Source organism: Parus major, linkage group LGE22 (assembly GCF_001522545.3).
Source record: "Parus major isolate Abel linkage group LGE22, Parus_major1.1, whole genome shotgun sequence".
NCBI lineage: Eukaryota > Metazoa > Chordata > Aves > Passeriformes > Paridae > Parus > Parus major.
This window is the reverse complement of record NC_031798.1, coordinates 110,829-137,235: the sequence shown is the minus strand read 5'-3', so window position 1 is coordinate 137,235 and position 26,407 is coordinate 110,829. Positions and strand designations below refer to the sequence as shown.

Below are 26,407 nucleotides of genomic sequence, written 5' to 3'. Positions count from 1 at the left end.
TGTGAGGTGCCTCACGTTCTGGCATGGCCTCATTTGGACACTAATCCCACAGCAGATCCCTCTGGCACATGGAGCTCTTGTGGAGCCAGCATGGGCACCGAGGCTGAGGCTTTACACGGCCTTTGATGCACATCTGATATTTTATCACAGCAGGCTGTGGGCTGCTGTAATGCAAGCAGTGAGATCCATTCTTTTATCCTTGATATTTGGATAATTAAACTTCCAGGTTCTGCTTCAGTGTATTCTGTATCCCAACATTTCCAAAGAACTACTCCATCCTATGTAACCTAAAAATTCTCTCTCTGTCTATATCCATTGCTCATTTTGAAAATCTCTAAGTCTGGAATACTGAAGTTTTCCATAAAACCCCAAAGCACATCACTGCAGCATTCCTGATGAGGCTGCACATTGGAAAAGCAGGGATGGCTTGCCAGAAGTGCCTCAACATTGATATCTGGTGTCATTTGAGGTGCCTGTGGTGTTCCTGTCACAAAAAAGGGGGATGCCAGTCTGGAAGGTGCAGGTGTTCCTGTGGTGTACTGGCCAACGGTGTGCTGATCCACTGAATCCTGGAATGGTTTGGCTTGGAAGGGACCTTCAAGCTCATCTCATTCCAGCCCTGCCATGGCAGGGACACCTTCCCCTATCCCAGATTGCTCCAAGCCCTGGAGCCAGGTTGGATAAACCTGCCTCCCACCAGGATCCAAGCACAGGAGCTGTAAATTTACAGTGTGTGCATTTTCTGGGCCATAATTCAGACTTCTTACTGGAATGACTAAATTTTACATGTCAGTGCTGAGACTGTCATAAAAGTAACACCAATAAATTAATCTAATTAGTCATTTCCTGTCTTAATGGCCGCTGCTCTGCAAGCAGCTCCCAAGGAATTTGGGACAGCCCAGAATTTGGGACAACATCAACATCCAACACCTGCAGTTGGGAAAGGAGCTGGAGCACCAAATATATACAGTTTTGTTTCTTTTTTAACACAGGAATTTGGTACTTGACACGAGGAACACAATGAATTGTTCAGACGAATCCCTCGAGGAGCTGCAGGGCTGGCCAGGAACAGTGTCCTGCTAAGGAACACAGGGATGTTCTAATTCTCAGGAATGCCGTGTGCCTCATTTGGCTGCTGAAGCCAGTTTTTCTTTTTTTCCAAACAAATCAAGGCTGCAGGAGACCCAAACACCTGGCACAGGCACAGCTTCCCCCAGCACAGCCCCTTCTGAGCCCTCGGGAGCCACGGTGGGGTCGAGCCACAACTCTGAGACCCCTCATTGCACCCTCACTTGGCCAGGTTTGGGGACACCTGCAGCCAAAGGAGAGCGGGGGGACAGAACCAGGTGAGAGGGACAGAACCAGGCGAGAAGAACAGAATCACGCTAGGGGGACAGAACCAGGTGAGAGGGACAGAACCAGGCAAGAACAACAGAACCACACAAGGGGGACAGAACCAGGTGAGAGGGACAGAACCAGGCGAGAAGAACAGAATCACGCTAGGGGGACAGAACCAGGTGAGAGGGACAGAATCAGGTAAGGGGTACAGAACCAAACCAGGGGTACAGAACCAAACCAGGGGTACAGAACCAGGTAAGGGGGGGACAGAACCAAGCCAGGGGCGTGTCCCGCTGGGCCGGGGCGTGGCCGGGGGCGTGGCCGATCGCTCGGGGGCGGGGCCGGCGGGCCCGGGGGCGGGGCCGCAGCCGCTGCCGGTTGCTGCGGCGGGCGCGGAGGTGCAGTCGCCGGTTCGGCCGGGACAGGTGCGTTGGGACCCGTTGTTTCAGCTGCCACAGGTGCGGTGGGGTCTCCCTGCTTCCGCCGGGACAGGTACGCGGGGCGGGGTGGGAAGATGACACCCGGGTGCGGTCCGATCTGCCGGCTGGGCCGGGACAGGTGTGCCGGGAGCCGCCGGCTGGGCCGGGACAGGTGCGGTGGGACCTCTCCCCCTCGGTTCGGCCGGGATAAGAGCGCGGGGAGGGGGTCGGGACCGCTGGGACTTTCTCTGTAACAGCAAAGCCACCCAGAACTGGACCTGCTGCGGGGCTTGGCTTGGCTGGGCCGGGGGTGAGCCCGGGCCCCGCTCCTCTCAGCTCCGGTGCCCGGTACCGGCGGTCAGCGGCACAGCCCCGTCCTGCCGCCCCGCCCGGGGCCGGTGCCCGTCCGGAAAAGCCGGGCCGGGGGCTCGTGGCTCCCGGGGCCGCGCCCTCCGCAGCCTCCGGCTCTGGGCGGTTTCGTGCCCGGGGCTGGAGCGTGGTGCCCGGGGCTGGAGCGTGGTGCCCGGGGCTGGAGCGTGGTGCCCGGGGCTGGCCCGTTCCTGGGGCCGCTTGTAGTGAACCATTTCCACCTTGGCTAAGCGTTAGGCGGTTTTTCTCTCAGGATCTTTCTGGGCAAAGGCGTTTATATTCTGCTGTTATTGGAATATATTCTGCTGTTATATATTCTGAGGTTATTGATGTGCTAGATTGTGGCTCAGTCACAGTCCTTTCCTTCCCTATCAGCTGCTGCACCTCTGGCATTCCCATCTCCTCTGGACTCTGTGCCACCTTCCACAGCACCTACAGAGCATTCATAGTCTTGTTTAACTCTTGATACACCCTTTCTCAAATTAGTCTGGACAAAACATTCACAAGGAGCAGTAAAGAAAGCTCAGAGATACTTGAACACGCCAAAATTGAAAATGAATGGGAAAGTGCTAAGAATGTGGAATGGCATAAAAATGTGGGAGTGCAAGTTTCAAGGCATGTCAGACCTCTGTTTCATGTCATTTCTAGAGACTGAGATTCCAGATAGGCTGCTTCTCTTTCCAGCTGAATGTCCCAGCAGCACGTACTGACTTTTTTATGAAGAGATTTTTGCCTAAACAAGCCAGAGTAACTCAGTGTACATGTGGCTCTGCTGGAGAATGGCAGGGAAACAGAAAAACTCATCGGGGAGAAGATGCAGCCCTGAACAGGAGTGGTTGGGGATGCAGTGGGATGCTCAGGCATCCAAAGCAGGGCCATTTTCTGAACAATTACACTCAGTTTTGTTTCTCAGTGTTTTATTGAACTGTTCCTTCCGTGTGTCAATGAGCACCTGTTCCCTGTGCCAGGGGAGCTCTGATGAATGCCCCGCTCCTGTTTCCTGGGCACAGCTGACTCTGCTCTCTGAAAAGCCATTTAAATTGCAGCGGGGCCTCAGGTGAGCTCCCTTTGGCTCGAGATTAGTCATAAAACAAAGTTCAACCTGTGGCATGACACAGCTCATTCAGCATTGGTCTTTAACACGGACAGAATTCTTTTTGTGGGATTTTCCAGCAGTAAATTCGATCTGTGATCTCTCTGTGTGTATCCTGAGGCTCCTGGGGGCTGCATCCTGCAGTCACAGAAACACTGGGTTTATTTGTGTGTGCAATATGATTTTTGGAAAGAGAGAAGATAGAAATGAGATCCTTTGTCCTTGTGGATGGTGATTTGTGCTGTTGTCAAAGGCCAGTTAAATGCAGAGCGCTCTCAGTGCAGCCTGGACAGAGGTTTAGCGGGGACTTGGTGATGCAGGAAGCGTTCAAAAAGGCAGGAATTTCAGAAAGTAACTCCAGTTTAGGTTTCTCTTGCTGGTTGGAAGGGGCTCTGTGTGCCATTCATGTAGCTACACCTGGAAAAGCAACACTGATAAACGGTTTCAGTGTGTTTCAACATCCCCATGAAACCAGCGTCACTTGTTTGCAGCGACAGTTCCACCTGCGTGTCTGAAAACTCCACCAAAATCACAGTTCTGATAAAACACCTCCTGTCACAGCATGCTGTTCTCTCCAGGACATCAGAGGAATTATGGCATGTGAGAGAAAGGCCGGTTCTTCCTGCATCTCCCAGGACAGAGATGTGTTCACCTGCTCTGTCTCCAGGCAGGGAACAGCTCTGCAGAGGCTTCTGTGCTCCCAGGGCTCCCATTCCAGTGACCCTGAGTTCTCCTGGGCTGAGGTGCTGCAGAATCCCACATTTGGCATTTCTGAGCAGGTGCATTCCAGACCTGTGAGGATTTCAGGAACGTTGTCTTTCCTCCCTTTGGTTGTTTATGTCTTGTGTGAAGGTGTTTATGTGTGATCAGTTGTCTGGAAGACCTGGACTCACACTGGATCCAGAGTTCTGTGACTGTGCAAATCCGTTAAAGGAATTAATGGAAAATACAAGAAAGAGCTCAGCCTGCCTGGAGTTGGCATTGCAGGGTCAGTTCGTGCCCTTGCTGCAGGCATTGTGTGACATGGGACTGGGGATAAAAGAAAAGAGGAAAAAAGGAAAGGCGTTGCCCTACAGGCTTTATTTTTGTCTTATCGGAGAATTCTTTAAATTAATCTCTCCTCCTTTCCTCCTCCGCAAAAGAAAACTATGTAAAAAAATAAATCTGACATAGTTTTGTTGGCTTCTGTGGTGAAAAGCTGGACAAAATCTCTTGCCATTTCCAGCAGGATGGGGTGGTTGGAGCTGTTCTTTAGGTAATTAATACTGTTTCACTGATATTTTGGTAGCTACTGCAACAGGAGGGGCACAGCTGCCTCCATGAACACGAGACTTGTTTGAGCTCACAGAGGAAACACTGCTGCTGCGCTGAGAGTGAGCACAAGAGTGAATGAAAAATGTTTGTATAGTAATTACATCCTCTTAGTTTCGTAACTCAAACCCTCTTACATAAATGCCAGCACATTTGGTTTGAAACCGGAACAAGTGAGGGCACTTTGGGGCTTCCTGGAGCTCCTGTGTGTGTGTTTGTGACACAGGAGTGTCACTCTGGCATCCTCTGGTCACAGCTCTGTGTCCCCGTTGTGCCTGTGGCTTTATCAGGGCACCATCTCAATGGCATCTGCAGAGGAAATGATAATTGTCATCTGCTGCCTTTTCAAAGTCAGTTGATGGACGGATCCTCGAGGGTTTGGATTGCTGGGAGCACCTGAATAGGGACTCAGGATCAAATCACTTTGTGGAACTTCTTTTCTGCTCACAGTTCCTATTGCTGACGCTGTTCCTTCCTCCTGAGCAGGGATTTGGGGAGATAAAATGGAGCCTTCCCCGTTCAATAGAAGGCAATGGACCTCTCAGTCTTTGAAAATCACTGCAAAAGAGCTTTCCCTGGTCAACAAGAACAAGTCCTCGGCCCTGGCGGAGAGGTTCTCCAAGTAAGTGCTGTGGGGCTGGTGAGCACCAGCTGTGTGTGCAGGTGACAGCTGGCACCTGGGGCAGGGACTGCTGCTCTCACAGTTGCTGTGCCCTGCACAGACACCCCAACAATCCCACCCTGTGCCTCAGGGTGTTGTCCAAATGCTCCTGGAGTTCTGGCAGCCTTGGGACCATGACCATGTCCTGTGGAGCCTTTTTAGTGCCTGCTCATTCTCTGGGGGAAGAACCTTTCCCTGCTATCCAGTCTAAACCTCTCCTGACTCAGGAAGAAAAGGAATATTAAGCTCCCCTTGTCTCCGAGAGACGGATGAAGGGTTACACTCAAACCATAAATATTGTATACCCTGAGAAAGCTGAGTGGCAGTAAGCAATGCATTCCCTGGAAAAGCTTTTATTTCCTTAAGGAATCATACAGGCTTCAGCTGGAGTTTTCAATGGGATTTGGGAAACTGAGTCTCCACTATTGCATGAATAGTGTAACAAAGTTTTGGAGTGTTTGGATCTTGAGTGCAGGCAAACTTTTTGGAATCTGTACAGTTACACACCCACAGCTCCAGAGCTGCTCTGTGCATCTCTGGCCCAGGGAGAAGCTGTTTGCTGTCACCACCTTGTTAAGGTAATTTATTCACTCGCTGAAGCTTGATTACAGAACCTGGTCATCTTGCTAAATGTTGATAATCCCTTGAAAAAGGCTTACTGGAAGTAATCCAAACTGCTATTCCTTAATCAAGTGGTGTCCCTCTCCATAGGCAGGGTCAGTGCCTTGGAAAAACCCAGTCCTGCTCTCTGGCTCTGATACCCACAGGGAGGAGTGTGACTTTTTAAAGTGCTGTTAATTAAATATTTGTATGTGAAAACATTTTCCCCCATCCCTTATAATCAGCTTTGTCAGGTCAGAGACACAAAAGGCAACAGCAGAGATTGAAGAAGTGCCCATGCTGGGCTGACTCACAGAGCGGGGGGCTGGGACTCCTCAGTTGTCCTCTGTTTTCCAGGTGCTGCTTGACGTTAATCTGTGTTCCTCTCTGTTTCTTCTTCCACTACTGATCCCTTTTCCTCCAGCATCACTTTCTCAGCACCTTGTGTTCAAATTTGGACCCTTTAGGGTGCAGAGAGATGGGTTAGTGTGTGTTTGCATGGATTAAAGAGGAGCCTGTAACACACTCACTGTTGTGTCAAAAGCAGAATTCCACAGATAAGGAAAACAGAAACACCCTTTGCCCAAGCAGACGCTGAGTTCCTTCTGTCTGAAAGGAGAAACTCTCCTTAAAATGGCAAAATTTGTCACTAATTTTCGTATTTCAAAGGCCAAGTGCAATCACCTTGTGCAGAGTAGGGAGGACTGTGCAGGGACTCACACCCAGCCCAGTGCAGATTGCTGGGAGTTTCCTACAGCTCCTTAAAGGACTTTGATTCATGATCCAGGGTGGCTTATCTCCAGAGGGCTGTGATGGCTCAGCTGCCCAGGAGGCAAGTGCTGAATGGGGGCAGTTCCCAGCCCCAAGAGTAAAATCCACTGGCACTTAGGGAGATTTCGGCATGTGCCAAGCTGGAATTTGTTCTGGTTCAGCAGCTGCTGTATAAAGAGCTGAGTTATTCCTGCAAGGGGGCACAGCAGACAGCTGGGTGATGGAAACAATACAGCTATTCCAAGGTAAACTGTCTCTATTTGGGAATCGGAGTGCTTAGGGAATGAAAAGTATTAATGGGTGTTATTATTGTAAACTGGGTGACTGAAAATGTGTCTGTCTGTCACTTGGCTTTGTGTTATTTGCTGCTGTTTGTCCAGCCTCTAGTTTTAGTTGATCTGGGGGGTGCACAGAACCCTTGGTGGGGGAAGAAAAATCTCAGCTGTCTTTAGGAGCGTTCAGTATTCTGGTTAAAACTTGGCTTTTGTTTCTTTTTCACTCTCTCAAAGGTATCAGAAAGCTGCTGAAGAAGCCACTGCTGAGAAGAAGAGAAGTGTAAGTGTTGTGTATAAGTGTTTGTTTCCTTGGGAATAATAAATACAATCAGGATGGATCACCTGCATGAATATTGCTGTGACAGTTGATTTTTGGAATATCAAAATTTGCTGCTGTGTGTCCTACAGGAAACCTGGTTCACACATTGGGTTTTGCTTCGTGCCCCACGCTTTTTCCCAGTGTGGAGGAAAGGAAATTAAGTTTCTTGCCCAAAGCTGTGTTGAATCACCAATTCTCTCCTAAGCAAAAGGCAAAATGAGTTAACCACAAGCCAGGAATACCCACCTCCTGTTCTTAGCTGGAGGCATTTGTGTGGTGCCTTTTCCTTTCTTAACTTAATTTAAAATTGCTTAAAAGGAGCCTCCAAGCCTCCCTGAAATCCAGGACTGGAAATGCCCCTGGATGAGACACAGCACCAACCTTTTTGGCTCTGTTACAGCCCCACATTCCCTCCTGTAACCTCCTTTGTGTTCAGGGATCAGGGAACCTTGGCTGACAAAGGCTGCAGGGTTTTGTCTTGGTCCTTGGGATAATTTATATTTTAAAGCACTGCCAATATTTTCAGGCTCTAGAGGAAGGTTGCTGCCTTGATTTCTCTAATGTTTAGGGAGCCACTCTTTGTTGTTTGGGATATAGGTGGGATAAAAGAAGCTTTCTGAAAATTACTTTTAAGTCTTAAATTTTCTTCATTGCTTGTACTTGTCTGTCAATCTTCCTGTGATCAGGGAACAGACAAGTCTCAAGTTTTAGAAAGTGTGCTGGGATTCTGGAGGTGTTCCCACAGAAACCTGCTGCACAGTTTTCAATATTTCTCTTCCATTATGACACTTCCCTTATAATTTTAATACTTTCTTTTCAATTCAGTCAGCAAACACGCTGATTTTTTTTTTTGAAGTGTAAGTGGATTCAAGTCAATTTGCAAAGCAGCATTCAAAATGTGACCAGAAGAGTAATAGGGTGAGAGACTTAAATCCTAATATAGCTGCTAATGCTGGTTAATTCCTGTAAGCCTGGCAGCCCTGCTCCACTTGCAATGAGTTTGGAGTGGTTTCCATAAGGGAGAGCCAGGAAACATGCAATGGTGGCAGGTATTATTGGGTTGGAATGGCTCAAACATGGGCTGGGCTGTTGTTCTGGGGGAGCTGCTGGGATTGGGAATGGGCTGGGAAGCAGTGGGATGTGAGGTGATGCTGCTCCGGGTGTTCCCCTGGGGGTGAGGCAGTGCTGGTGACCCGTGTGTGTGTCCCCAGCCGTGCTTTCCATGGCTTGAGTGAAATGGAACAAAAATCCCAGTGAGTTACTGGTTATTTTTTAAACTGGAGCAGAAGGATGTTTGTTGTGGGTGCTTGGCTTGAGCTTTGGCTGTGTGGTGTAAAACCCTGAGCAGGTCTCTGGGAACTTTAGAGCTGATGCTATCTGAGAGCAGAAAACAAATAACTGCAAGGATTCAGTGGTTTCTGAAAGCTAATTTGTAGCTTTTGGAAGGCCTGATAGCTGATGTCTTCTGAAGACACCGCAGCATTTGGCACAGCAGCCATCTCCTATGGCCTCTTGTGCTCCCGTTACCTTGTTCTGGGACTAGAGACCCTCCTCGTGTGGATTTGAGTCCCATTTCCTTCATATGTGGATTCAGGTCTTTTGTGTGCCATTTAACTCCTGCCTTTGACTCCCTTTTCCCTTATAAGGCCATTCCTGTTTGCTCACTTCCTGCCTTATCCTGACTTTTCTCTTCTCCCCCCTCCTTCCTTCCCTATCCTGGATGCTTTCTCCATGTGGCACAGCTGTAACTATTCACAGCTGGCCGGGAGCGGGGATCGCTGCTGAGCTTCCTCCTGCATGGAAAGGAAGTGCTTTGGAGAGCCGCAATTAACTCCTTGCTCTTTGCAGAACACAGAAAACCTGCCCGCTCACTTGACCAGGGGGAATCTGAGCGTGCTGAAGAAGAAGTGGGAGAATCCTGTGCTGGCAGCGGAGTGTGGCAGGGAAGCGATCCGGAGTGAGCCGAGGCACAAAGTCGGGAGCGGCCGCTCCCCTTCGCCGTCCCCGGGGGCTGGAGCTGCCCCTGGCCAGCCGCAGTGTCCCGCTGGTGACACAGAGCCACACAGCCCATCCCGGGACAGCGGCGGCATGGAAAACTGTGCCAGAGAGCCCTGGGACATGGAAAAGCCCGAAGCCAGCGAGAGGTCGGAATCTCCGGGGAGGATCGAGAAGTACAACGTGCCCCTGAGCAAGCTCAAGATGATGTTCGAGAAGGGTGAAGCTCCTCAGGCCAAGGTAAGGATGTGTCCCCTCCCAATCCTGGAGAAATTAAAGCTGCTGCCTCCGCGGCATCAGGAAAATCCCGGGAGGGAGTGGCTGCAGCTATTGACTCTGCAAATATTGTGTTCATTGTTTTAGTGGAAACAGAAGATCGTGGTGTTAGTAACTTACTCGAGTCACACGAGGTTGTGCAGGGAGCTCGGAGTTGTGGCGGCTCGTGATTGCTCGATGGAGTAAAGTGAATTTGATTTTGATAGGGTTCAGTGAAAAAGGGGAAAAATAAGCGTGGAATTGATTAATTTTTGTAAAGTAAATCGGGATTGTTTGTGTCGTGTGTGAAGATTACAATGAGTTACACAAATGTGAATTGTATAAAAATGCATATGTAGGTATTTCTGTATTTTTTAATACATGAAAAAGGAAGGAATTGTTTGAAGTGAGCTCAGCAATCAGGACCGTTGCAGTCGAGATGAAGAAGTGAATTTTTGATATCTGTATCAGTGTGAGTCTCACAAACACACACACACACACAGAATGAAATACTCCCATCCTTTCCTCGCTCTTCCCTCATCTTTGTGTGTCTTACAAAATGTTTCTTATCAAAAAAAAAACCCTCACAGAGAGAAAACGAAGCCGAGATGGCCAGAGCAGCTCCTGCCCTCACTAGTTTTGACTTGCAAATGCTCCGGGCTCGCATTTTTCTTCCAAGTGCTCATGAAATCTGATCCCGCATGTGGACTGCAGCCGGCGTGTCCCGGGGGGAATTGCTTAACTCCAAAATGAGTTGCATATGCTGGGGACTTGCAACACAGTCCCGAGGCCTCGATGCTGGTGGATTTTCCAGTTTTCTCATAGTTTCCTCTCCTCCTGGCTTTGTTTTACTGCGGGTGGTTTTCTTGAAGTATTGACTGAAACACATTTTGGACAAAAGTTGTTTCAATGTGTAACAGTTTAAGGCTAGGAGGAGCAACTCGGTGTTAAAGGGAATTTTGGGTCTGTGTGAAGTCATTTCACAACTTGAATTTTTGGAGTCTTTGTCATGATATGAGAGCTGCCCATGACAGACCTTCCCTGAACTCTTGCTGTAGGATTAATCACCCAGGATTCCCCTGGAATTTTGCAGATGGGCTTCAAGAAACTTTATCTCAGCCTGGGGAATAAATTGTTTTGGAACTGAGTGAATCTGAAACTGATAGTTTAACTTTAGCAATGCAAACGCTGTTGAAAATCAACTAAACCCAGTAAACACCATCCAGGGGGCACAAAACCCGTCGGGTTCGGTTCAAAACCCCCGAGTTTCCAAGTTAATCTGTGATGGTAGAAGGGACAAAGAGTGTTCTGAGGTTTAGATGTGTGGGGGAGAGTTTGGGATTGGGTTCGTGGCTCTGGGAATTGATCTGTGGATGGGAGGGTTGGGTGGGTCCGTGCAGAGAAGGGATCTGGTGCTGTGGGGACCCAGGTGTGGCTCAGTGAGGTGGGAGCCACCACAGCTCTGCAGTTGCCTCTCCCCCACTTATTTCCTGTGCTTTTTCCTGAGCGAGGCTTCATGGAACCGTTTTGGTGGAAAATTCCTTTCTATCATGGAGTCCAACTGTAAATTCAGCTGAGAAATGGCAGTTTTCTTCAGGCTTTACTGAAGGCTCGCTGTGCTGGTGCTGTCAGAGCTTTGCTGACAAAACCTGTGTGTGAACTAAGCAGCACCATGGCTGGAGGATCGTGCCAGTGCTGATAAATCCACTTCCATGGTTGCTGGGCAGGTTTGGGGCAGGGATCCAGATTAGAGCCTGGATTTCCTGATTCTGTCTCCCACTCTAAACAAACCTACTGTCATTTTCAGGATTATAAGTAAAATCTCATCATTTATTCATTTATTCACTCAGATCTTGCTCTGTCCTCTGCAACAGATAGGAGGCAGATCTTCTTTTATTTCATTTTCATGGAAACAAACTGCTCTAATCCCATTAGAGGCAGGCACGGCAGCCTGGATTGGTTCAGCACTAAGCAAAGACTGGAACTGATAAAAGACCTGATGTTCAAAGGATTCTTCCTGTAAGTGATAGTGAAAGCACACCCAGGGGGGAGGAGAATCAGATCTGCAACATTTCTGAAAAAGTTTTCTCCGGGCTGGTTTGTGTTTTTCCTTGAAGGCAAAACCTGGCTGTGGTGTGTAGGTGACCTCATGGCAGGGTCACGTCTGACACAGGTGGTTTGTAATGAAATAGGTGTAGCTTTGATTCGGGTTTTTGCTCAACTCTGTGCCCCAGGCAAAGCTTTACCTGTGCTCATGGTGCTTCTGCACTTGCCCGAGTCTGAGAACTTGGGGATTTCCACACACGAGGAATATTTAATCTCCTTTCCAAAGCAGCAGAAGCTGTGCCCTGGGAATTGTGGCCCAGCCACAGAGTGACAAATCCCTAAGGGGGCTTCTTCCATGTGAGAGGAGTTATCTTCCCATGATCCTGCTGATTCCCTGCAGTTGCTCAGTCCATAGTTGTGATGAGGAAAGTCCCTAATCTTCCCTTTTTAAACATTTTTTTTCCCCTTTTACTCTGCTTTTTTTTTTTTCCTCCCCCAAGACAAAACTGTTGATATAAAACCTACACATATTTGTAGATTACTGAAAATATCCCTGACCTCTAAAACTTGTGTATTCTGGTGGTTGGGATTTTTACTCTTGTGCTCTGCAGCTCACCCCCAGAAAAGCTCCTCAGGTGAAATTGTGACACCTGCAGATGTGAGGTGGCAAAGGGCAGGAGGAGCTGGCAGGGCTCTGGAGCTGCAAATTCAGCCCAAATTTCTGAGCTGCAGGAACCCCAGACTTGTGGGTTCAGGGTGATGTTAAAGGGGACATTGACTGAATAAGAATCCTCTAAGAATAGTTTTCATGGAATGAGGAACCTGCAAGTCTTTACAAGTGTGCAGACACTCCCAAACCTGAGCCTATTGGTCAGTACAAGACTTGTCAGATTTAAAGCTCTTTTCCAGTAAGAAAAGTTACCAAAGCCTTAAACCACAGAAATAGAAACTATTTCCCGTGCTAATGGAAAAAGAGGTTTTCCAGCTGCATTTTCCTTTCCTGGTGAAGTTGCTGTTTGTATGGAAAGCAGCCTGATTTTTCACAGTGATTATCTTACACTGCAGTTCTGCGAAAATAAAACTTTGGAATTTCCTTCAGTTTGGTGACCCACAAATAAGAAAGTTGTTGGAACTGAGGGGGAATGTGTGGTTGGAGCATCTTGCCAAACCTGCCTTTTTCTCTACATTAGCCTCAATCTGAATTTCCAACTGTGATTTAACTCTTCCTAGAGATGGAGCAAAGGTCCCTTCTAGGATTTTATAAGCTGACTTTCAGCTGTGAATACATCCTACCTTGATGGAGTCTGGTTTAACTCTGTGCTCACAAACTTTCAGCAAAGCTGCAGGAATTTCTTTCTGTGCTTTCTTTTGTTGAGATTTAGATTCTGGGGAGTTGGTATCAATAAATAATAATAAAATCTGATTGAGGCAGCCAGAGCATCTGTGTGGTGCTACAGGACACGCTGTCCAGCTCTGCAGCAGAGAGTGATTATCCTGGAGATCTAAGAATATTTATCTCTCTCACTCTCCTGCTTAAGCTTCAGCCTTATCAGATCTAATCAGAGAATTATTGGTACCAAATGCATGAACTATCCAAAATCAAATAACTCTAGATAACTTTTATTACAATACTATTAATTAATTTTTCTGTGGCTGAAAATGAATGCAGATTTTGGATAAGTGGTTCCTCGCATCCTTTTTCTGATTTTAAATCTTTATACAATGACCGTGACTATTGGCTGCAACAGAAATTGCATGAAATGCAAAAATCTAGGCTGAAGCTTTGAATATGCAGTGGGAACAACCTAAAAATCTGATCTTTGTGGTCCTTTTCAAGCAAGAGACCTTCCAAAGGTCACCGACTGACCTCTTCAAGAAAGTGTTTCCCAGGTGACAGAGGGTCAGGTACTCTGTGATCAAACTTTGTTGGTTAAATAAGATGTCACCTCCCAGACTTGTTTATTCCAGTAAAGCAGATTTGCTAGTGACACCTGTGCCTCTTAAGGGATTACCCAGAGCAATCCCTGGTGTGTGCAGCAGCTGATGGGAGGGTCTGTCCCTGGCAGGGCCCCCGGGAGCCGCGGAGGGCGGCCGTGGGCAGGAGGATTTCGGAGAACAGCCTCTCCTTGGAGGACTGCGATGCCACCCAAGGAGAGAGGAGCCACAGCACGGCAGGTGAGGAAACCTCAGGGCTGGGCTTTGGGTGGGTTGGGTTGGTTTTTGTTTAGGAGGTGAATCTGCTTTATGCAATAGAAATTTCCCTGGAGGTGGCACCCAGTGCTCTGGGCTGGCTGACAAGGTGGGGAGCAGTCACAGGTTGGACTCGCTGGGCTTGGAGGGCTTTTCCAATCTCAAGGATTCTATGAAATAACTTTTACCTTTCCAAAATAGAAGTGCAGCCGCTGTCCAGCTGCAAAGTCCATCAGCATCCTGTTTAATTAGTGAAGCCTTGCTGGGAATTTTAAACCATTCCACTCTTAATCACGGGAAACCAAGGCACAGGGAAGAACCAACAGGTTAAGGAATGTAATCCATTCTTTCCTGCATCCCAATCCTAGAACTAGTTTTAATTGGTAATTTAGGAAGCAGTCAACAGACAATCAATGTTCCTTCTGCTTCCTTGCTTCAGTTCTCATCCCTCCTGTCCTGGCCAGCTGCAGGGGAGCTACTGTGAGCTTTGACTTAAACAAAATCATGTATTTTTATCTGTTTGGAGACCTTTTTCTAGCAAACTATTTGTAATCTTTCGGGGTTTCCACCAATGATTTGTATTATAAATTTTCATAGAACATCCTAATTTGGAAAGGGCCCACAAGGGTCATTCAGCCCAACTCCTGGCTCTGACAGACACCCCAACAATCCCACCCCATGCCTGAGAGCATTGTCCAAATGCTCCTGGAGCTCTGGCAGCCTTGGGGCTGTTCCCATTCCTGGGAAGCCTTTTTAGTGCCTGACCCCCCTCAGGGAGAAGAGCCTTTTCCTGATATCCAACCTAACTCTCCCCTGACACACCTGCTGCTGTTCCCTTGGGTCTCACCCCTTAGTGATGGACATTGTGTCCTCGCTGGAATGATCCTGGAGAGAATGGCAATGTCTTTATTCTCCCCAAGAAGGATCTTGGTGAGTACTCAGAGTTATCCATTATTCATGTTTGGTTTTTTTTACCAGGGTATCTTGTAGAGACCAGTCCAGGACTCAGCCCAGAGAAGGCAGAGACCAGGAAGAACCTGGACATGCCCCGTTTATCGGAGACATCAATAAAGGACAGGCTGGCCAAGTACCAGGCAGCTGTGTCCAAGCAGGGCACTTCCTCTGGCCTCATTCCCATGGTAAGTCTTGGTTTGTGTGGAAGTGAATTTTTGTCCCAGCCTGAGACTGGAAAGAAGATCTCATGGAAACCAGGCTGCTTGAGGGTAATGCCATTCTGTCTGGAAAATAATTCTGTGCCCATAGGAGTAATTTCTGATGAAGAGTTGCCTCTTCATACTGCAGGAATAAATAATTACATTTGCATCTTCCTGCAATCATGTTGAAAGTTTTCCAAGGAATTAATTGCTGGCACCCTGACTGAGGTCTTTCTGAAGCATAGTTGACATTCTTTCTCCTTCTGTCTGTAGCCCTCTATGTGTTTGTTGTTTTTGTTTAAAAAAGAAAACTCCACTCAGTTCCATGTTGTCTGTCAGCTCTGAGCTGTGGGAAACTGAGGCACAGTGAGATGAGGTGACTTTGTGTCACACAGTGCTCAGAGCTTGGATCTCTTGGCCTGCAGCTTTGGACTCTCTTGGTTCTCCTCACTCTTGCTTTTCACCTCTCTTCAGGATTTCTCACCGCTCTCTGAATCCAATTAGACTCTTGCAGTGAATGAACCTCTGCCTGTTTTGCAAATATTTGACCAGGACCTGAACAATTAATGAAGTGTTACAGCTGAGGAGGTTCCAGGAATCTCAGCTTTTGTTAAAAATTGCTTAGGTACATTTGCTGGAAGTTTCTGATACTTTTGCTGAATGATGGGAACTTACATTGCTCAATTATTACTTTTATTAACCAGAGTAACAGATTTAGAGAGGAAAGGCCTTTTTAAGTTGGGAAACTTGCCCTGGAAATGTGAGCCCACAGTGCTGGCTCTCCCTCAGAGGAGGGCCTGCTTCCCAGGAGAGAGAGGGCCAAGGGCCCTTTCCCAGCTCAAATGATTCCTGAATTTCATCTGCATTTGGGTCAGATTCCCCAGCTGTGAGAGGAGGGTCAGTAAAGCCTTCCCTGCATGAATGGGAAGTCCTTGCTGCCACTGCAACAAATCTGATTAATCTAATTGTCCATTTCTGCCTCCTGTGCCTCACCTGGGTTCATTTCCTGATGCCTTTTCCAGTTTGGGGCTCAGACTGGTGGCTGAGTCACTGAATTCTGTCCTGATGGCAAGAGATTGCCATTCCTCCAGAGGCTCCTGTTTGCAGCTCTTGGTTTAGTGTCAGTGCAGCCTGATGCTCTCAGGATGCCCCACTTGGGCACAATCTCTTCCCATTTTGACCCAGCCTGTGGATGAGGGCAGCGTGAGGAGGAGCAGACGGGTTCCTGAGGCCAGGGTTTGCAGTGCCACTGTTCCAACAGCAGCCCTAACCTTGGGATCTTCTCCTTCCCTACTGCCAAAGCATCCAGGGCTTGTTTTGCTATGGAAGTGTGGTGTTTGTGCTGCCCTTCTCACAACTGGGCTACAGAGAAAAGCCAGAATATCTCTTGTGTACAACTATTTTAGGGCACTGTGGTGTAATAAGGCCTGGATTAAACCTGATGGACACTTGGTTGGAGTAGGGGTGAGGAACAATCAGTTCTGTGTGTTGGAAGGGGAGGGAAAGGTGCTGGACAGCAGATACAGAGATCTAAGCATTAAAATTCCAACATTTGGCACAAACCTCCAGGATGTGGTTGGTTTTGTGGAGATTTGTTTCCAAGTGCAGGAAGATGCTGGTGCAGGCATGTGGCTCTTCCTCTTTCATGTCACAGAGAAGATGCCTTGTGAAAAGCACGAGGCTTCCAATGCTCTTGTGTCCTGTGGCAATGAAAGAAACACGAGGCTTCGCTGCATTTTGTTGGTTTTAAAGTCTGAAAGATCCTTCTGTGAAAGTCTTAAGTCAGTCTATCATGAACAAAAATCTCAGGAAAACAGACTCAGTTTTGGCTGGAATTGAAGCAAATGTGGGATTTGCTTTTATGTCAAATTGTTTTTAGCAATTACACTGTACTTTAGGCAGTGCTTGTCTGGAAATACTTGTCATTCCAAGTGAAAAGTTAACCTTTCTCAAAAAGGAAGATGTGGATTGAGCAGGGAGTATTTAGGAGTTGATTTTAAACAGGAATTTGGAAGGGTTGCTCAGGAAAACACTGGCATTATCTCCTTAGAGCACAGTAAAATTCTACAGCCCAATCCTGTTCCCTCATTAGGATATGTCTCTTAACAAGTGTCTGTACATTCTTACAGCTCTTCCTTAAATCCTCACTCCACACACTAGAAAAACAATTCTTAAAACATTTCAAGAAAAATCAAAAAGCAAGTATTTTCTTAGGGGAAAAGAACCTGTCACCTTTCCAGTGCTTTGTCCTATAGAGTGAGATTCAAGCCAGTGAGAGTGAAGTCAAGAATTACAAATCTGGGCAGAAGGAGAATATGGCACCAATTGAGGACTCCAATTCCTGTCAGGATGGGGAGAAGGTAAGATGTCTGTGCTGGTGGAGATCAAGGGTTTAATTTTAAGTGGAACTGGCTGTGGAAGCACAGCTGATACACTGGTTCCATGTGCAGTCTGGGAATTGAACGTGAGCAGCTGATGCAGATTAGTTACATGCTGCAAAATTCCTGGTTTTTTAAACTATTCTTTTTAGATTGACTCTGAATTACAAGACAGCAAGTGGCTGTGGAAGAGAATGTATAGAGATGAGTTTTCTGGGAGAGGTTTTTCTGTCTTGGTAGGTTTGTTTTATAGTTTTTTATAAACAAAAAAATCCACACCAGTTAAAACACCCCACAAGCAGCTTCATATGACCCAAGTCAAAGGAGTTTGTCACTGTTTCTTCTGCATTTAGTGGCTGAATTTTAGGGTAACTGAGAATGGCAGTTTGGGTTCATTCCTGGTTTTGAGCTCCAGCTATAAATTGAGACTCTGTAAACTGGACTCAAGCATTTGTTCCCTCAACTGGGGACAGCAGACGGGATAAAAGTAGCTGAATAATAATTGGGGTACTGTGTATTCCATCCAGGCTGAACACGTGGCAGCTTAATGCCAGGAGGGCTTTTAGAGCTTTTCAGCCTTCCATGGGCAAGGGGCCAAATCTTTGCTTTCAGCTGTTCCTCAGAGACAGCTGAGCAGCTTCGTGTCTGACTGGTCGAGGCTGCTTCCTGCTCCAAGGTGAGTTAATTAAAAGAGCACCTGTTAAATCAGAATATCTCCCTGTTGTGAATGGAAGATTTGAATAAAATTTCTTGTGTTCAGCTGTAATTGCAGAGTTACTTGTTGAGGTGTCCAGGTGCAATGAGAACCTGAATGGGGCATTGTTTGGGAGCCAGGATTGCCCTTTGGAAGGGACGTGGTGAACTTGGAAATGAGCCTAATTAAAACTGCTTGTCGTTAATGTCAGAAATGGGAATCCTCTGGCAGAAAGGAAACAAAAGACACTTCACTCTGTCATTTTTCACACTGCACCCGTGGCACATTCAGTAGCCAGACGTGTGTGACTCCAGCAGCCTCAGAACATGTTCATGCTCTGCCCAGGACGCAGGGCTACAGTTCTGCCTTCAGCAGACCAGAGGATGTTAATACACATAATTTGCCTCCTCATTAATTTACAAATTTCAGTTGCTTGCAATGGACTTTTCAATCATTAAGGTGAATTAGTAATGATTTGCTGTTAATCTTGTTACAGTACTTTAGTTCCTCCTTGTAGCTACTTAAAACTATTTGATTTAATAGCAATAGTGCCAAGTTTAATAAAGAGTTATACATCAAGAGCTTTATCTGTAGCAGGTTTTGTTCATGGTTGCACTTGATGATCTTAAAGGTCTTTTCCAAACTAAACAATGATTCTGTGTAGTACTTGAAACTGGCTGAGATCCAACTCCTCTAGTCTTTAAATTTTTAAAAAATTATAATTATTTTTAAATAATTATATATTATAATTAATATATTATATCTGTATTATAATTACTTTTATATATTTATAATGTAATTAATTTGTTTCTGAAGGAGGATGAACAAGGAATATCTGACATGTTTGTCCCAACCTTAGAACAGGCTTATGGTTCGTCAAAAGTTTTTTTTTAATTCAGGTGTTCTTTTTTATTTTATTTCATTTGTTGTTTTTTTTCCCCTCCCAAGAGCACAGTCTCTGCTGAATGTCAGAGATTGGCCAAATGCTGGAGGGAGCCATGAGATTTCCAGTAAATGTGCTGCTTGGGGTCAAGGGATTTGTGAGTGAGATAACCTGGGAGGAACCTCAGCAAATCAACAAAGATTCCTGAGGGTTAATAAAGGTGTACAAGGAAAGATAAATCTGGTGTGTGTGAACTCTGTGAGGATGTCTACCTTGTAGCAGGGGCTCTCTTGGTGCTGGAGCCTTTTGTGCCTCAAAACCAGCTCCTTTTCTGAGCCCCTCAGGTCTCTCCCTGTCTCCGTGCTCAAACTGCCTGGTGCCTTCCTGGGGCCATGACTTCAGATCTCAGAAGGTCAGAGAGATTCTCATTGTCTCATTTTCTCTTGCAGGTTTCTGTAGGTGAGAACAGCTTGTCTTTGCACTCTGGTCTGCTGGAGGATGGCCACGGTGAGCCCCATCAAATGATTAATTAATAAAAACTGTCTTGTACTAAAAATCTGTCCTGTGCCTAACACTGACTTTATAAGAATTTCCTTCATGATTAGAAGCTCATTTGCAGCTGTAATTAAGACATTTTTAACTCCTTTTGCCCTGATTGAACACTTTAAGTGTAGCTCCCTCACCATTTAACTGATGCTCTGGTGGGTCTGGCAAGCATAAGCTGCCCACAGTTTTAAACCTACTGTAATTGCCTTTTCTCCCTCCTCTTCTCCCTCAGTTGGACAATCAGAGAGCGAGGCAGAAGCTCAGAAACCGATCACCTCAAAGCAGCAGAACCTTGGTGCTAAAGCAGCTGGGCAGACAGAGGCCTCCCCACCGAAAGCCGTGAAGGTAACGCAGCTCTTTGGTCCCCAAAAAACAACTGGCAGCCCTATTTAATACTGAAAAACCTAAATGTGCTTAAGCACAAAGGTCTGATCAATACCTGCTCTGTCCTCATCAGGGTGTGATTGTGAGGGTGCTTGAATTCAGGATGGAAAAGCACCTCAAAGCAGTCAGGGTTTTTCCAGAGATTGGGTGGGAGTTGCTGGTCTCTGTTACCCCCCTGTGACAGAGTGGCAGAGGGGCACGAGCAGGGGATGGTCTCAGGGCTTGTCTGTGCTCCTGGAGATGGCCCCTGAGGTCCTGGTACTGATCTCCAGAGCTTTTAGCAGGCTGGAACTTGGTTTTACTCCTCTTCCAGCTGTTCCCAAGGTAACTGCAACTGGTAGTAACTTTGTAGTGAGGGCACAGCAGTGCCTGACTATAAAAATCAGGTTTGGCTTTCTGAGTAATGAGTCTTGGATGCTACAGTTTCTTTGGGGAGCAATAAAGCAGATGGAGAACTTTGGGACAGGGATGTATTTGTTAATCTGATTAGACAACAAATGGCAGCACTGGACATTTTGATCATCACGTGTGTTGTCTGGGGGTGGGATGCTGATTCCCTAGGCTGCCACACACTTCCTGGCTCACTCCTGAGGAAACAACTGGGCTTTTGTTGTTTTCCCCATCTTTGGGAGGACACAGCCCTGAGCTCACAGACTGGGGAGATCTGACTTCCCAGTGTGCAGGGGAGAAATGCCAGTAGGGGAAATTTGATCTGGCAGTGAGAGTTGTGTGATGCTGGTCTGAGACACAAAACCTGCACATCCTGGTGCTCTCTGCTCTCTTGAGATTATCAAAACCATTTTAGCCTTTTGCCCAGTTACTGCTTTAATGCTGCACTGTGAGGTAGAAGCTTCTGTTTATTCATGCAAGGTTCCTATTTGTCTTTTCCAGCTTCTGTCTCCTGTTCTTGGTTCCTAACCTCTCCTCCTGCCTTCTGCTTCCCTCCTAATGTGAGCTCAACTCTCAGCTTTCTCTCAAGTCCTTTTTATGCTTATGGGGCCTCATCTTCCTCCTGTAGCTCCTCTCTGTAGTATCCTGGAAAGGAATTTCTGTCTCTTCACAGCCCAAAGCGTCTCTCCACAGATATAGGGCTCATTGTATGCAAGTAAGTCCCTCTCCTTGGATGGGGATGTGATTGCAGAAGCATGTGCCAGCACTGTTGTGTCACTGTGTAAAACCCTTATGCCAAACTGAGCTTTCAGGGAGAAAACATTTTGGTGGGCAAGTGAATTGTTGCTGCCTTGTTCCACGTGGCAAGCAGGGGTGATCAGATTTTTGTTTGCATCAGTAAATCTCATTTTTTTTTGAGATTTCATTTAGTGACTCAAGATTCAGAGTTTTGGCAGCACCTAGAAACTGTGGATTCTTTTTCAAGAAGAGCTCTGAATTTTGTTATTGAAGCTGTCATCATCAAAACTTTAATCTACTGTAACTTCAAGCAATGCCTGGAAACCCTGAAATACACATTAAAATGGAATTAAATTGGCAGCAAACTTTATGGTTGTGACAAAGTGACTTGAGCTGGCTCCATCTTCAGCAATCTGCCCTTACACACTGGAACTTTGATTCCTAACCATTGTTTCTAGACTGTTATAAATAAATTTGTGATTATGTCTTCCTGTGACCTTCCTGTTTTTCCTTCAGCCATCGGATTTTTCCATAAAGCTTTCTGTAAGTTTGTAGCAGGTAATTCTTTGCCAAGGAGAAGCCACGCTATGTCTGTGCAGACCTGGAGTGGTGGCTGGGCTGCTAAATCACTTGTAATCAACATACAGCCTTAAAATGTCAATGTTTTATTATTTCATTTATGCTGTCAAGTGTCCTCTCCGTTGGCCGGTGTTAATAGATTTGAAGAAGTAAATGGCATCCAGTGACCTTTTCTCACGGTGTTCTTGCTTCCTTGATGCGGTCTGAAAACAAACCCTTGATCATTGCTGCACAACGGTGACACTCGACTCCTCAGTGCTCAAGTTTATCCCTGCACTAAACCCTCAGGAAATTTAGTAAGCACATAAGAATTTTAGCTGTTTAACCTCAAAGCTCTGCTCACTTTGAATCTTGAGCAAGTTTTGGGGGGCTGTGAGTCCTGAAACCTGAGTGTGGTTTCTTTGGGCTAGAGCTGGAATTGTTTACAAGTGAAGTCAGGAGTGTTTCCTGCTGTTGTATTGGTGCTCAGACTATTTCCTCCTCTTTGAGAAAAAGATTTAACAAAAATTGGATCATTTCAAACCATTGGGGTAGCCTGTTTCACTCCTTCCCTCTCCCACCCTGCACCTTTTGAGGCTATTTCAACTCTTCAGGTGGGCAGTGTCCCTGACCATGGCAGGGGATTGGAACTAGATGATCATCAAGGTCCTTTCCAACCCAAACCATTTCAAGATTCTCTTTTCCTCTGCTATTTTTATTATTTTGGTAAGTCTCACACTGATTGTAATCAACTGGAATGCTTCATCATTCTCCTATCAATAAAAACTGAGGTTGCAGGAAAGGATGAGACAGCTTTGGGGAACGGGCTCACTTTAAGTGCTCTCACTGTTCTTTCCCAACCATTGCTCAGCATGTGATGCTTCAGCTGTGGGATTCACTGGGGTAAAATCTTGTCAAGCCACAGCAATCCCCTGGGCCCGTTGTAGCTTCTCGCTGCCCACCAGAGCCTGCTGCACCAGAACTAGAGAAAGTGACTCTCTGCAGTTCTTGAGAGTTCAGGAAGCTGTGCATGAACCCACGCCAAGTCCCCAGCAGCTGATGTGTTTTCCAGTTAACAAACTTTCTCTTCCCCTCGTAGAAATTCCAGTTGCCAATGAAGGAAACCTGTGTTGGGTGTCAGAAGACAGTGTACCCCATGGAAAGGCTCTTTGCCAACCAGCAGGTGTTTCACATCAGCTGCTTCCGCTGTTCCTATTGCAACAGCAAACTCAGGTATGTGCACTGCTCCCTTGGCTGCCCTCTGGGAAGTGAATTTTCCTCCCACAGCTGAGGAAAGGTGTTGCTCAGGTCTAGCTGAGCTGGAAGTCACCATAATCCAGTGATTTGTGTAGGGGAGGTAACACAGGCCTACTTCTGCCAGTGCCTGCCACACTTGATGCCATTTTTAAACTCTTAATGTAGTTTTAAGTGGGGAAAAATAGAATGTCCAGCTTTGTAAAGAGCTCCTAGAAAGAGCCATACAAACCCTGAGGGCTGTAATCTTGTCTTTCTGAACATGTGGAAGACTGCAATTGAATCTCTTCTGTAACACAACTAAAACAGATGCCTGTGTTGGTGGCCTTGAGCTCTAATGTTTGGTCTGTGTTTCCTGAACAGCCTCGGGACGTACGCGTCTCTGCGTGGGAACATCTACTGCAAGCCTCACTTCAATCAGCTCTTCAAGTCCAAAGGCAATTATGATGAGGGCTTTGGACACAAGCAGCATAAGGAATTGTGGGCAGGTAAAACTGAAGGTGAAGAATCCCCAGAGAAAACAGTCCATGGTGTGAATGCAGCAGAAACTCCACAAAGCCCAGGAGTAGAGGATGCCCCGATTGCAAAAGTGGGGGTTCTGGCAGCGAGTATGGAAGCAAAAGCTTCAGCTGTGCCTGAAAGAGAAGAAAGACCTGCAGAAACAAAAAAGCTCAGGATTGCCTGGCCACCTCCATCTGACCAAAGTATCCAAGGAAGTGCCTTAGATGAGGGCATCAAAGTACTCAAACCCAAGTGGCCTCCAGAAGAAGAGATTTCCAAGCCAGATGTGCAGGAAGATGTGGATCAGGATCTCAAAAAGTTAAGAAGATCTTCCTCGCTGAAGGAGCGAAGTCGCCCCTTCACAGTCGCAGCCTCATTTAGAACAGTATCTGTTAAAGGCCATAAAACAGAGAATTCTCCATCTCCCTCTAAGGAAGAGAGAGACACCTTGAAAAGGAGTGAGGAACTGGAGAGAGAGGTTGTCGTAGAGAAAAAACAAAAGGAAAAGAGGGTTAAGCATAGGAACATCCAGAATGCCGGGGAGAAAAACGTGGAGGAAGAAGGGGAATTGTCTGGTAATAAAACAGAGCACAGTGTTGTAGAGAATGGCCAGATGAATGCAGACACAGATGAGGAAGAACACGCTACAGAGGAGCGAGAAATTCCAAAGGAAGAACTCCTTGAACCAAATTCTCCTAAACATTCCAGCTTAGCCAATGTTGTGACCGCCAAGGAATCATCTCCAAACCAGAATCGTAAATCCCAAGATGTTGGTTTTTGGGAGGGTGAAGACATGGAAGATCTATCTGTGGAAGAACAGATCAAAAGGAATCGCTACTATGAAGATGATGATGATGAATAAATTGGCCTTTTACTAAAAAAACTTGCTGCAAGGTGCTGGGCCTTTTGAAATGGGTATTTTTAGCTTTAACAAACAGCTCTCCTGGAGGAAGTGATGCTGCACTGCACATCAGCATTAAGGGAATCTACATACAAATTATCTCAGCTAGAAAACTCTGGAAGCCTGCAAATTCTTTAGGTGCATGGAACAAATGTTTGGCTGTGGGATGGCTTCAGCAGGTAGTGTCTGTCCCCAGCACGAGAACAGAGCTGTTCTCTACTGTCTTATCCCTTTGAGCTTCAATAGGTATTTCACTAACAATTGATGGAATTTCACTGTGCTTGCCGTGCTGGTGTGGGACAGGGCCTCTGGAACACACCACCCATACCACTACAAATGCTACTGCAGTGCTTAGGGACCAACTTCAAAGGGACTTTCTGGCCTGCTTTAAAATGGTCACTTAATGCACTTTAATACATGGAAAGGGCACAACTGGGCTTCTTATTTTTAATAATAAAAGTATTTCTGTGTGTCGTGTCCAACAACTAAAGCATCCTAAACTGAGTGCAGTGCGAATTTCTGTCTCAAACTTGCCTGTGATCAGTTGAGGAGTCCCTGCACAACTGGAATGGTGCCCGTTGCTGGACCACGTGTATTTCAGTGCTATCCCAGGAGCTGTGCTGGCTGCCAGGTCTCTGCAAAAGACAAGTGAACACTTTGGAGCAGCCTGCAGGGCATTACTTCTGCATTTCACAGGCATTTGAAGTGGAGTTTGTTTTGTTTTGTTGTCATTTCTTTTTTTACTTGGAGTTCTTCGTTATCATTTTAAACTGCAGATAAGATTTTTAAGGCCTTTTGACAACTCTGAAATCCTACTTTTATCAAGCTGCCATAAATTTTTCCTTACAGCTGTGAAATTGTGCTGCATTGCAAAAATCTCTGGAATCAGTGACATTTTCCGATTGCCAGTGTTGAAGATCAGAATGTTTTTTAACTTGACTTCATTTATTTTACAAATAATAAAATCTTGAATGGGGGAGGAGGAGGCCCTTTTTTTTATTAGCTTTTATTTGTACTGTATTCTCAAGAGAATTAGATCTTAATGATTCTTGAGGTGTAAAATATTCTGCTTTCTTAACAGTTCTGCTAACGACAAAACCTTCAATAAAGTTTGGATCATTTCCATTATAACTGAAGTCTGGATTCGTCTTGTTTCACAAAAAGGCAGTGTTTAAGGGGTCATAGAATTGGCATGGAATCATGGAATGGTTTGAGTTGCAGGGGCCTTTAAACCTCATCACATTCCACCCCCTGCCATGGCAGGGACACCACCTACTATCCCAGGTTCCTTTGAATTCTGACCAACCTGGCCTTGGACACTTCCAGGGATGGGGAAATCTCTGGGACATCCATTCCAATGACCTACCACCCCTCACAGAGAATAATTCCTTCCCAATATCCCCTCTAACCCTTGCCCTCTGGCAGTTTAAAGCCACTGCCCCTTGTCCTGGCACTCCAGGTCTCTCTCCATCTTTCCTGCAGCTCCTTCAGGCACTGGAAGGCCACAATGAGGTCATTGAGCCTGGAGATGAGACAGCAATCCCCATCTTCTCAACCTTTCATCCCAGCATCCCTCTGATCCTCCTGGTGCCTGCCCTAGACTCATTCCAGCAGCGCCACATCCTCCCTGTGCTGGGCCCCAGGGCTGGAGGCAGCTCTGCAGGTGGGGTCTCACCTGAGCAGGGCAGGGGGGAAGATCCCCCCCTCCCCTGCTGCCCGTGCCTCGGGGGGTTCCTGGGGCATGTCCAGCTCTCCTCCACCAGCACCTAAAATCCTTCTCTCCTGGGCTGCTCTCCATCTACAAAAACAGTGAGGAAAGATGGGTGAATTCCCTGTGCTCCTACTGGAAGCCAGCCCGGGCTGGCTCCGGTGCCCCACTAGGTGACACTGTCTGTCTGTGGTTTGCTGCTTGACTCAAATGAGCAGTTTCTGCTCTCAGATTGAGGAGCGTGTGGAAGAGGGATTACAACAGGACTGGCAAAAGGAATAAGGACATGCAGGGATTTTTCACTTCAATTTCTGGCTCCAGGTGGCTCTCGAGGGCAGCTGAGGACAACTGAGGGGTTTTTTTTCCCCTTCCTATCAGCCGCTTTTTATTTAAATTGTTGTCCCTTGAGCCTGAGATGGGTTTGGTTGGGAGAGAGTGGGATAAGAGCCAGAAACAATGCAGTGAACATTCTGCAGCAGCACAAGGAAATGCTCATCTGTATGACATGGATATTGGGAAGAAGAAGGGAAAAGCCTGCTGCCTAGTTGGAAGGTGTTAGTTCCACAACCTACTGCTCATTCACCTTTCTTTTAAATAGAGAAGTAAGGCTTGTTTTGTCCAGAGGAAAAACTAAAAAACTTGATGTGCAAACCCAAGCTACCGTCACCTTTCTCTG

At 46.6% G+C, this 26,407-nt stretch overlaps 1 protein-coding gene across 5 annotated transcripts; it reads left to right on the top strand.

Moving 5' to 3' along the window:
* Nucleotides 1-1,696: 1,696 nt before the first annotated feature.
* Nucleotides 1,697-25,154, top strand: LIMA1 (LIM domain and actin binding 1). 5 transcript variants are annotated; one of them, XM_015652056.2, is made up of 11 exons: nt 1,697-1,763; nt 5,017-5,152; nt 7,072-7,117; nt 9,005-9,391; nt 13,519-13,627; nt 14,621-14,781; nt 17,052-17,156; nt 19,201-19,258; nt 19,530-19,642; nt 22,467-22,600; nt 22,985-25,154. In XM_015652056.2, the coding sequence occupies exons 2-11, from the start codon at nt 5,034-5,036 to the stop codon at nt 23,982-23,984; spliced, it is 2,232 nt and encodes a 743-aa protein (XP_015507542.1). In that variant the 5' UTR covers nt 1,697-1,763; nt 5,017-5,033; the 3' UTR covers nt 23,985-25,154. The 5 variants fall into 5 exon arrangements, with proteins under 5 accessions (XP_015507542.1, XP_015507541.1, XP_015507540.1 ...); XM_015652055.3 differs by having other exon boundaries at nt 1,711-1,796; XM_015652054.3 differs by having other exon boundaries at nt 1,713-1,830.
* The last annotated feature ends 1,253 nt before the right edge of the window (nt 25,155-26,407 follow it).